Raw genomic sequence first — 12,671 nt, forward strand, 5'->3', positions numbered from 1 at the left:
ATTCCATCTTCAGCCACTCCCTGACAAGCAATTACTGCCTTTTAAGAATGTCTTAAACCATCCTGAATAAAAGATTTTGAATACAATGAGAGAACATCTCATCCTTTCTGCTTAGGAGAGGATATTGGCATATCCCTGAAAGGTATAAATCTTACTAGGTACTGCATTATTTTATTAAATACAAAAAGAAAAATTACCAGCAATTCTCTTAAGAAGTCTATGAAGGCTACCACAGCCAAAACACACACAAAACTGCTCAGGTTGAGAATGCAAAGGCAGCTTTATGTAACTTCTTGCCACATCTAGATTACACAGTATTACCCAGTCGGTCCCTTTCTGAGTACCAGTCTGAAATGATGTAAAGCTGATAGAAATCTGCTCTAAATTTTCTTTAGCTGGAGGAGTAGCAGGTTCCCACATAGCAGCTACAGACCACCAGCCTGCAGTGCACCTTGAGCTATATCCCTTTTCCACATCTGAGTGAATTCCTTATTTCTCCTTCACTAGTTGCCTGGTGGTTAAGGATCTGTAAAACCAGGGATATGAATATAGCCATAATTTGACCACAAATATTTCAGCATATCTTCAGTTCAACTGTTTTAATAGTAAACAGAAGACCAAGATTGTGTAATATCTGCACACATAAACTGGACCTTCTTACTGGCAGGCTCAGCCTAACACAGCTAGGAGTAAGTTCTTTCCGTGATAAAGCACCATTGCACAACATCTGCATAAAGATTCATAAACAGGCCCTTTGATGGGTAGTCCAGAGAGGTTATAAAGCCTATTTTCTTCAAAATCTGATCAATCACTATATAATCATTTACTTGCTGTTTGCAAATGTTAATCCAGGGTCAAGGTAATGGCTGTCTGACACGACACTTAAATTTATATTAAACCATGCCCTTTTAGCATTCATTTATAACTTTGGAGGGCTGCTCTTATTTAAAAGCAGGCTGGCTTTATCAGGGCATGGGCACAAGCGACCGCACACTGCAAACAAAATGCTGCTTTTAGCTTCAGCTTTTTTTCTAACACTACTGCAGTGCTCTAATGCCCAAAATGAAATAAGCATTGCACCTGCAGACTGTAACACCATTGAAACAGATGCAGGAGTGGCCCTGGATTTGGTCAACAGACATCGCAGAGATGGTTACGTATTCGGTTTGTTCCGTGTTGCTGATGCACATGAACTACATTTAGTAAGTATGAACTTAAAGTCTGATTTACACAAGACTGTGACTTTTAAATAATGAGCCAGGTAATTAAGAGCTTATGTTTATTGCTTTTACTAGAACAATGTTGATGTAATCCAATGAATCAGCTGTGATTTACACTACCTCAGTATTCATTTGTGTATGATTTACTGCACGTAAACTTGATTTCAAATAATGCTGAACGGCCTCTCTTCTCTTGGCCAGCAGGATGTTTGCATAAGAGATGCTCTAAACAGCTCTATACAACTCTGGAAATTAATCTGCTCTGTCTGCTTTCTGGTTTCAGATGTTATACTCAAAATTTATATTCAGAAGGTTTCTTTATTTCATGAATGGCTAACATTAATTAGACCAATGTATCCTGCAAGATTGGTATTTTGTTATTATCCTAATTTCAGACATAGCTAAACAAACTGGTGGAGAGGGAAAAAGGCAGAGGAAGTCAAAGAAGTTGCTGCTCTGCAAAACAGGGGAGGACTGGATAGAGAATCCCTATCAGTCATTTTGTATTTCCTTCCTATTTCCATTTTTTTTTTCCTAGAGAAAATACATGAGCATTTCTCAATGACTGCTGAAATGCCAAAACAAATCAATAGCAGAAAAAGCAATAGAATAAAAATGTCTTTGACTAGTACATAAAAGAGATCAAGGACAAGCAGATTTACTAATCCACCTGGTAGCTTTCAGCTGCTTGATTATGAAACTGGTATCCAGGCACAATGCACCATCACAGAAATCTCAGTATAGCAACAGAAGAAACAGGCTAGTGTTTGATGGAGCTGCTTAGTAGAGCCTGTAGGGACAAGTACAGATTCAGAAAGGAACCCAAAGGCCAGGTTGCCACAGGTCTTCACGTACACCTGCAAAAAACCTGATGGATTTTTTTGCTTTTCAAAGACAAGAATGCAGTAAGTTATACCATTGGGTTGTACACAGTAGTCAGGCAGTTAAAGAGCTTCAGCTAGGAAGAATCTCTTCTGCATTGAGAGATTTAAACCCTGAAGTCTCCTGTCCTTGAAGAATTCTGCTGCCATGCAGATATGTGTGTGCCACCCCTCTTCAGCTGTCACAGTGTCTACAACAATAGAAAAGACACTCCTATCTATCTGACTGCTAAAGAATCCTCTCTGTAAGGTCTCTGTATGTTCTCAGACCCAAAGCCACCAGATGTGATCTCTGGCACAAGAATTTAATTGTACAAGAATTTTTTTTTGTTCCATTGCCAAGATAATATTAAGAATAGGTATATATTTAAAAAAAAAAAAGACCAAAATCTTATTTTTGTTTTTCCATGCAATAGTATGCAACAGGTTTATAATATCAGCCCCCTCAGAAACCTAAGCAGAGGAATTCTGGCCAAATCTCTTCTGGGTTTACACAGGAGTTCTAGAAGCATAAGACACTCAGGTATCCACAGCAAAACAGTTCTGGACTTGTGCAAAACTGTAGCAGGCAAAATGCTTTTAAAACAACTAAGAAGATACCATATTTCCCCCAAAGAGCTATTGAGCAGATGAACAGAGGAATTTTCTGTGTATTTGGATGTAGACACTTAACCCCTGTTTTAAGATTATACACAATGCTAAGATATACAAATATTGCAAAACCAGTGTTTAACATGACATTGGTGGACTCTTACTAGTGAAAATATTACACTAGACTGCAGCAATTCTTCAACAAGGTCTCATCTATAAAGAAACACTGAAAAAGGAATCTGAATGGATGGAATTTCATCAAGCCCAAGGACACTTCTTCACAGTGAAGGGCTTTGCATGTTTTTATCTAAATGACAAAATAAAATACATATGTGTTTATTCTGAATGTCTGTACAAGGCTGAATAAAGTTTAAATAATCCATTCCAAAATGGTTTCTGTGGACCACAGAAAATTCTTAGCATCAGATGCCATTACACTGCCATCCAAATTCAATTTTTAATTCTCCTAATCGTATTTGCTCAGGAGACAGAACATGCTAGAATAGTTTCAGAATTAAGGATTCTGATTGGGATTATTAAAGTTTTGTTGCATTACTCCCTGAATAAACTGAGCAGGAAGCAAAGTTCTGAAAGTTTCTGGTCACTAAGGTAATTTGAAATGGATGCACATACGGAATTGGCTGCCTAGACAACTGATGTCCTAAGAGAACAGTACATTCTATGGGAAAATCAGAAATAGGGAATGGCAACCTTTTAACACTGGCATTTTCCCTACTTGATGAATGTCACATTAACAACAGACACTTCTCACAGGTTATCAACAACAGGATAAGAGGCAACAAGTGTAAGTTGCAGGAAGGGAAATTCTGACTACATATAAGACTAAATCATGGAGAAAGTGGTGAAGTACTAGAATGGCCCAGAAATGTTGTGGAATGTCTGTCTTGGTGATACACAGAATGCAGTTTCAGCTTTGCCTTGAGCAAGTGGCTTGGCAAGATGACCTCCAAAGCTCCCTTCCAGCCTAAACATTTCCTATACTTGACAGCTCTGAAAAACCTTAATAAAGAACTGGTGGAGCTTCATTAAAGATTAAATATAGTGACCTCAAAAAAAGTTTATTTCAGATCAAACTGCTTGTCTACAAACTCTGTTTTATTTGCACTTCTCTTCCAGGGAAATTCAACGGTCCTCTACTTAACTTTGGATGTGCTGGAAACAGAATGCTCTGTCTTATCCAGAAGACACTGGGAGTCCTGTGACTACAGTGACACCTATCCAATGGCAAGCAATGGCATCTGCACCTACTCATATCCCAATAATGCACTAACTTGATCTTCCTCTGGACTGCCCAGAAATTTGTGTCTCAGTGAACACTGGGCTTTAATATGGCTCTTTCTAAACCAAATTCTATCTAATTCTAGAATGTTAAACATATGCTAAAGGCTTGGGAAAGGATTGAGTCTTCAAATAAGTATAACTTTATTTAACTTGCTGTCTCAAAGGAACTATACTCCACATTCCACTGCTTGTGGCAGAACTTATGTTTTAAGGGTAATTTGCTGACAACTAAAGGGCACTAGAAATTATTTTTAAAGCATGTTCCTGGTATATGAGCCAGAAATACCAGTGGTATGTTTTGTCAGTTTTCTGTCATAACATTTGTGGTATGACAATGGGAAAGATTGGTAGTGTCACTACATGAGTGATATACAGCAATACTTGTCCTTTCTTTTGCACTCCAGTGATGAGAACTCCCAGTCCAAAACTTTTTTTAAATAGGAGTTGTGATACTATGACAAAGGAGAAAGAAGAAGGGCCAGGAGCAGAGAAGAGAAAGCATTTATTCTTTTTTTTTTTTTATTGGAGAAAAGGAATTGATGAAAAGGTCCATCCACTTTTGACCAAGATTTGTGTAACATGGCATTCTAAGTTTCCCTGCCATCTTGTCTTATCCTACTCTAAATAAGTATCAGGATGACTAAGAAAGCTGTTTCAGTTTTCCATTGTCTACTCAATCATGCAAACTGAGAATTAAAATGAAAGCTCTTATACAGAGAGATCCCATTTTATCTAAAGACACATTTTGAGTGGTACCTGATCAAACATGCCATTAATGACCACATCTGTTATTCTTAGAGGTACTGCACATTAAAAGGAGGTATAATTTCTATGATCGCCTACATCCAATTAAATCCAGGGAAAATAACATCATAATCATGTATTCTTTTTTCCTCTCAGGACTTTGGGCAATGTAAGATTATCACATATACAAACCATCTGCTGAAGAAACCTCAACTATATGGATTTAATTGTACATTAAGTCCAGGTAAAATAACCACTGCTGTAAGCCAATGCATACCTCAAACCAGCCCTTGTACCAAAGTCTGTACACCACCAGTGTATGGAAACTATAACAGATCCATTCATCTGCTTGTAATTCATATTTTAGATAATTCAAATGGAATGTTAAGAATTAGTAATAGAATTAAGGTTACCCTACTCCTCTAAACCAGACTTTATTGATGTCAGCTGATATCACCATTCCAGTCCACCAAAATATCATAATGAACATCAGAACAAATGTAAATTTGGGAAGACTGCACATTTGGGGTGGTAAGAATCTAAGGTGATTTATAAGAATACTCATTTTCATGGGTTTGGGTTTTCTTCACATTACAGAACAAACCCTTATTTGTGGAGCAAGGGACAGGTATTTCACTTCCAAGGAAATGCTGCATTTAAGTTTCACATTATGAGTTCACATTAAAGGCATGGGCACACTCCCAAGAGTATTAAGATCCACTGTAATATTAGTCAATTATTTGTTTTCACAGTTCCACCTGACTTAGTAGAGTGCAAAGATTGTCCTGTGAAACTTGAAGCCTTAGAAGTCACTGAGGAACACAAAGATATTGCTGCAAAGGCCCTGAGGAAATTCAACAGTGAAGGTAACCACACAAACAACTTCGCTGTGGATAAAGTTGAAAGAGTTTTAAAGATGGTAAGTGGCATTTTCTCCTAGAATTACTTAGAAATGACACAATTTTGTGAGCAACTCCAAGACCATGGGACCAGAACTGAAACCCTTCTAGGATCAGATCTAAGTTGAAGGTCCTACTTTAGCAAAGACTTGTTATCAACTTTAATTTAGGTGTGTGAAAGCAAAAGGACTTCTCATTTGCTAAAGAACTATGACAGTATGATGGCATTCAGAATTCAAGGCCTCCTTTGTGTACATTTTTTAATTTTGACATACGTGACATACATGGGTTTATTTACTACTGAGCAGACTTCAAGATGGACAGTCAGGTATTATCACAGTCACACTCTGGTCAGTTGCAGACAGAAAATTTTTTACTCTTAGAATATATATCCCATGGTACAACAAACAGTAGAACATGCTCAGCATCATTTTGACTCTTGCTGCAGAGCAAAGCAGCACTCTGAGGAAGGGAGGTGAATTTGTGCTGTAACTCTTGAAGAACCTCTGGGTCTGCTAAATATCTCCATATCTGAGTGAAGTCAACATGAAGACTTATCCTTTGGGTGATTTGAAGTATATTAATGACAAAATTTCTTGTTGGTAGATACTGGAGACTTTCACTTACACAGCATGGGATCATTCTGCCAACACATGTGTCAGCCCAGGACACCTCTGTAATGAGGTCCCAAGGCTCCCACCATAATGCATGTTTATCTTGGAAACTGCCTAAATGATAGCATGCCAAACCCACCTCCCTGCAGCTTTTAATATCGCTCAGAAACCTGACAGTGTCCCACACTGGAGCCCTGTGCACATTGTATCCCTACTGCCATTTAGAAAGGGATTGTTTTCCATTGCCTGGGTTCATGTGTTTCTCCCCAAACACTTGGTTTTCATGCTTCACCATCTTCAGCTACAGCAACACTTTACATTGTACCACTGGATTTTCACACTCAGAAATTATGAATTACAATAAAAAACCATACCATAAAGTATGTGCATGCACTTTCAACCAATTTAGTTTAACTAGTGAAACTCGTATGTGCACACATGCTAAGGACACCTTCAACACAGACTTGATATAAAAGTACTGCTATAGCTGGAAATTAAAATGAAACACCTCTTTATGGATTTTAATGGGATCACAAAGGCTTTCTCCCATGTTCATATGGAGTAAGGCCTTCTCTATAACTAATGCCCTTGACGACAAAGAAAGCAACATTTTTACAGTAACCGGCAGAATTTCACCTCAAATTAACATCAGCACTCTAACACTATGCACTCCCAACACTGGAAATGGGTGGTTGCCATCCAATAGATCTCTCTGCTTTCACAGAAGCAGCAGTTCAGTTTAGGGAGAAGACTCTAAGGACACTACTTCCTAAAAACACAGGCTGTAAAAGTAACAGATTTTATAACATATGCATATTAAACAAAGAATTAAGGCAAGCATTCATGGAAGCTGTTAGGGTGTGATATACAAATTATCTAACCTGTTTTCCTTGCTGAATATGTGTATGTGCAAGAACATTTGAACAGGACAGGTAAGAAAAGCATGAGGTAGATGGGATTTTGACAATAAGATGACATATGGTTGCTCTGAAAATTAAAAGACTTTAAATACACCTAGTCACCACTTCTTCTTTGACCTCTTGGTTTCAGACTGCCTCCCGTGAAGGTCACATTTTAGGATTCTCTATAAAAGAGACCAACTGTTCAAAATCTACGCAGGAAACAGATCAGGCACTGGAATGTGATTTTCTGCATGACTGGCACGCTGTAAGTAAAGTCTTAGAACAAGAACTGATATAAAGGGCGGTACCAGGAAGATTCTACCAATATGTTTTCAAGTGTTTATTATAAGCATGCACCCAAACTCAAAACTAAAAATCCAGTATGTTCAAGCCCAGATCCTAATTTTACAGCTGCTCCATTATCTTTCATAAGGAAACAGTCTGAAGTCTCAAATCTTAATGTAATTGGAATATGGCATGTTAGAGGCCTAGAGTTTTTCAGGTTGTATCTAGCTTTTGGATTCAAATTGTGGCCAATCCCTAGCAAATCATTCATGCTCTGTCCATAAAAACTTTTACACCAATATGAGTCATAGATCCTGAAAAAAATATATGTCTTATGTAATCCCAATGAGCTCAGGGTTGCTTTTTTGCTGCAGAAGAACGGAGAGTGGAATAATTCAAGGTCATCTGCAGAAAACTATCAAAGTGTTCTCTTCACCCCATTTTTCCATTACTATTATACTCTACACCAAAGAAACAGCTAGGCAATATCTCATAATTTCAGAATAAGTTATTTCCCAGAAACTAAATTGAAATAATGAAATAAAACATGGAAAAAATAAAATATGAAAAACTTTTGGTTTATATGATTTACATCCATCACTTTCTGTGGTTTTTTATACTCCAGTCTGAACAGATGTTTGACAAGCAAAGGCAGGAAAAAAAAAGGAAGAAAAATCAGGCACCCAAGAGTACTCATTCTGGAGGCATTCGTGGCTGGCCAATTTCTTAGACATCAAAAGGGAAGTGAGATGCAGAGTAGTAGCCCCCTAGGTGCACATGGTGAAGTGCATCTAGAGCGCATCACAGTCAAGAACCCTCAAAACCAGCACTGATTTTAATCATTATTAATCCCTAGCAAACATTGGTTGGAAGGCTCAGGATCTGGCTAAGTTATGTGAAGCTACTTAGGTGTCAAAGGAATAGCCTAACTTGCAAAATGTTGAACATTCAGTAGTTTGTATCAATTCCATCACAAGAACCCAGATGTGCATTGTGGGTTTTTTTCCTTGTCTTTTGCTTAGCACACCGGCTTCTGCAAGGCAAGAGTTATCAGTGATGCAGATGAAGCTGATGGAACAGATATAAGCTGTGAAATCTACCATCCCTGGGTATGTACTCAGTTATGGACACATCTCTGGCTGTATCCTCATGCAGGTTGCAGCAATCTTGCTTAGTCCAGACTGGCAGATGATTGTAACATTTATGCAAATTTTCTATTGCCTGGATGTGATACAACATGTCAGGACAGACTGACCTGCAAGTCCTAGGTCAGTCAAAGGATGAATCAGAATTGAGCGGTCCCTACCACTCCTTTCAAGTGTGTCTTCTCTCAGTTTAGTCACTTGACTAAGTATCAGTGAGTAGAGATTGGCAAAAAAGTTCAAGGGAATTTTAGAAAGCAAGGAGAGGGGAGATGATCTTTATCATATCTGGTATTCCAGTTTATATCACAACAGCTACTCCAGTGTGGATTTGTTTTGATCTATCACAAATACTTCTCAGCTGGTTTTATAATTTCAACATGGTGTAGTGCTTCCAGCAAATTTTCAGTAACTTGGCATTTTATTATCTATTCCTTCTCTTCCATCTTGAAAAAAATACGTATTTTTTCCTTAAAGATCATAAGAGCTACGAATGCAAACCTGCTAACTCCCACCTCTCTCTTTCTCATCAATTTCTTCTGCCCTATCAACACCTGATTAATACTTCCTCCTTGGTGTTTTTATAAACAGCACCATGGCTGCGGGCGAAGAGGGAAACATTCAGCCCTGGGACATCCACACAGTCATCATCATTTTGGTCACAGACACCGACATAAGCATCACCACAGACATGAATGTCCCCCTTCTTCTCAGTCCAGACCTGAAGACCCTGAGCATAACCCCAAATCCAGCAAGGAAGATGAAGACAGCAACAAAGAACTTTCTTCTACCCCTCCTCCCCATGATGAACCAGATCATCATCCTACTCCACCTCCTCACGGACCAGATCATGACCACCCTCCTCACCACCATGGACCACCCTGTCCCCCACATCATGGGCCAGATCACGACCATCCTCCTCACCGCCATGGACCACCCGGTCACCCTCCTCATGAACCAGGTCACCACCATCCTCCTCACCACCATGGACCACCCTGTCCCCCACCTCATGGGCCAGGTCACCACCACCCTCCTCACCACCATGGACCACCCTGTCCCCCACCTCATGGACCAGGTCACCACCACCCTCCTCACCATCATGGACCACCCTGTCCCCCACCTCATGGACCAGGTCACCATCACCCTCCTCACCACCATGGACCACCCTGTCCCCCTCCTCCAGGACACCCTCCTCATCACTATTACAGACATCATCACAACAAGACAAGCATATCAGGGAAGTACTTTCCATGCCAGGTAACAGGAGCTTTCTATCGCATCCCAGTTCTAAATCAGCAGGATTCTCTCACACCTCCCACTGCAAACTTTTCTAAACTATCCCAATGCAACCTTCATTTTTCCAGCACTGGCTCAAAACTAAAGGAGATGGCAGAATTTCCAGGCTTTCCAGATCACCCTACACAATCAAAATCATGCCCCGGAAAACCCAAACTCGATCTTCCAAAAATTTTGCCTTTGTTTCCTCATAGCTTTGTAACAGAAAATTCTCCTATATGACCTCAGAGAGAGATGTTCCTGGCTCAATAATTTCAGGGGCAACCACAGTTCTACAGTCAATGAAAACAGCAGATGGAGAAGTGGGAAAAGCATTCTGTTTCTAGGAAGGAGAATCACTGAAAATATTCATTAAGCATTTCAACCTCCGTCTTCATCATGGCTACTTCAAGCTCCACTGTAACTGAAAGGTTCAAAATTCTGAGTCCCTCACATAATGTGAATGGGTAAAAATGTCCTCAGAAAACAATGTTCTTTCACTTCTAACACAAAGGAAAATTCTCTAAGAATGCAAATTATCATCTATAATCTTTTTTTTTCATAATTCATAATTATAATGTACTTCTCCAAGGAATCTGACCTAGAGGAAATTTGACTGTTTTCCATAAAAAAGTAATCCGTGACACTACATTCATGCTCTATACAGATTTATAGAAAATAAAAATGCAAGCATTTTTTTCTTGACACAGTTGCCTGTTTTGTTTTTTGTTGTTTTTTTTTTTCTCTACACATAATTAGCTATTGGATATTGAACTAGAAATTATATTAAACTCTGAAGCTATTTAAGTATTAAACATCCACAAAGTGAACTCTAGCATAAATTGACTAATGGTGTTTGGGTTAGCACTGTTATCTAGAAGGGGTCTGAGAACAGTTAATGACTTGCTGTCTCACTGCAGGGTGGCCTGCACAGGTGCTTCCATTGCTACAGCTGCTGGTGGTGATACACAGAAATATTGCAGTCAAGGACAGCCCTTCTCAAATAGTTCATAATTGCTCTCAGGGGAAGAGAAAAGCAGATGCATGTAATAACTCTTTCATGTAAATGTTTTCTTTATTGCTGAACCTTCCTCACTGGAAACTGAGTTGGGAGGAGCAGGGAGAAAGAACAGTGGTGCCTCTCTATACTCCAGCCCCCATCAAGGTCAAGTCCCTTCAGACTGTCTGGGGACCAGCAAGCTGGTTCAGAACAGCCTTGTCATCAGGAAGAACATAGGATTAATCTCAAAAAAGTTAGTAACTTGATCATCCAAATAGCTTTTTAATGGCATAAAGTGCAACACAGTGCAAAGGCCACACTGAAGAAAAAGAAACAAAATGAGGACCCATTGTGACTGAGTGAAGATTGACTAATTTTTAAAAGTTTGTTATCATGTATGAACAAACTTATTTCTGGTTTAGTTTATCCACAGTCTCTAAAGTGCATTTTCTTTAATCAAAACTTGTAGCAAGTGTAGTGAGTTTGCCCTAGCTGGCTGCCAGGTATCCACTAAAGCTGCTCTGTCACTGCTCTCATCAGCCAGACAGGGGAGAGAAAATATAACAGAAAGCTCGTGGGTCAAGGTAAGGCTTGAGAGTTCACTCACCAAATATTATCACAGGTGAAACTGACTGGACTGGGGGAAATTGGCTTATTACTAATCAAAACAAAGTAAGAGAATGAGAAATAAAGTAAAAACTTTAAAACACCTTCTTCCCAGGCTTAAATTTACTTCTGATTTTCTCTACCTTCTCCCTCAGCTGGTGCAGGAGGATGGGAATGGGAGTTGCAGTCAGCTCATCACATGTTGCTCCTACCCCTCCTTTTTCCTCAGGATAAGGACTCCCTACACCCTTCCATGCTCCAGCCAGGGATCCCTCCCACTGGAGGCAGTCCTTCATGAACTGCTCCAGTGTAGGTCCTTTCCATGATGTGAGTCCTTCAGGAACAAACTGCTCCAGCATTGGTGCCCTCACAAGTCCTGCCAGAAAAGCTGCTCCAGCCCAGGCTTCCAGAGGGTCACAGCCTCCACTGGGCATCCACCTGCTCTGGTGTGAGGTCCTCCATGAGCTGCAGGTGAATCCCTGCTGCACCAGTGACCTCCAGGGGTTGTAGGGACACAGCTGCCTCACCATGGTCTGCTCCATAGGCTGCAGGAAAATCTCTACTCCTCACCCACAGCAGTTCCTCCCACACCTTCACAGGCCGTGGGATTTGCAGAGCTATTTTTCTCACATATTCTCTCTCCTGTTCTTTCCCAGTTCCTTCTTTTTTTTCCTTCACCACTATGTTATCCCAGAGGCACCACCACCCGCACTGACGGACTCAGTCTTAGCCAGAACTGGATCCATCTTGGAACTGATTGGCATTGGCTCTGTCAGACACAGGAGTAGCTTCCAGCAGCTTCTCACAGAAGCCACCCCTGTAATCCCCCTGCTATCAAAACCTTGCCACACAAACCAAATACAGCAAGCAACAGCTGGAACACAGAAGCCAAAGCAATCCCAAGGTGTTCACAGACCCAAAGCAAAGCTATTTGGTGCCACATAGGGGAGACAAGCACCAGATGTTCTCAGCCATCTCTAATCCTGGCTTGACCAGACTCATGATAGTGTTTAATCCTTTGTTCTTGGGTGTCACATATCTGTAACGATAACAAAGCACTATGACCACTGACTAATCCATAAGCCAGGCAGTCTTCACGTGGCAGCAGAGATGGACTTTCCAATAGGACCATGAAGGACAAGGTTTATCAAGTGCTATTGAAGGGTTATGTGACATTCAACCATATGCACATGTCCAAAGACTTTTCAAA

General features: G+C 40.1%; 1 protein-coding gene across 1 annotated transcript; it reads left to right on the forward strand.

Annotated features, from left to right (window-relative positions):
* Positions 1 to 1,004: 1,004 nt before the first annotated feature.
* HRG (histidine rich glycoprotein) lies at positions 1,005 to 10,098 on the forward strand. The gene is made up of 7 exons (XM_054283085.1): positions 1,005 to 1,202; positions 3,830 to 3,937; positions 4,895 to 4,982; positions 5,491 to 5,657; positions 7,302 to 7,418; positions 8,461 to 8,547; positions 9,172 to 10,098. The coding sequence occupies exons 1-7, from the start codon at positions 1,005 to 1,007 to the stop codon at positions 10,096 to 10,098; spliced, it is 1,692 nt and encodes a 563-aa protein (XP_054139060.1).
* Positions 10,099 to 12,671: the final 2,573 nt, after the last annotated feature.

This window comes from Melozone crissalis, unplaced genomic scaffold (genome assembly GCF_028551555.1).
Source record: "Melozone crissalis strain CALT ecotype California unplaced genomic scaffold, PUWL_Pcris_2 ptg000034l_1, whole genome shotgun sequence".
NCBI lineage: Eukaryota > Metazoa > Chordata > Aves > Passeriformes > Passerellidae > Melozone > Melozone crissalis.

Excerpts from the sequence above, each read along its gene's own strand:
- HRG (XM_054283085.1), top strand. The coding sequence starts at position 1,005 with ATGCTGCTTTTAGCTTCAGCTTTTTTTCTAACACTACTGCAGTGCTCT. Across the intron at positions 3,938-4,894 it reads ACAGTGACACCTATCCAATG|GACTTTGGGCAATGTAAGAT; the intron begins GCAAGCAATGGC and ends TTTTCCTCTCAG. Across the intron at positions 8,548-9,171 it reads GTGAAATCTACCATCCCTGG|CACCATGGCTGCGGGCGAAG; the intron begins GTATGTACTCAG and ends TTTTATAAACAG.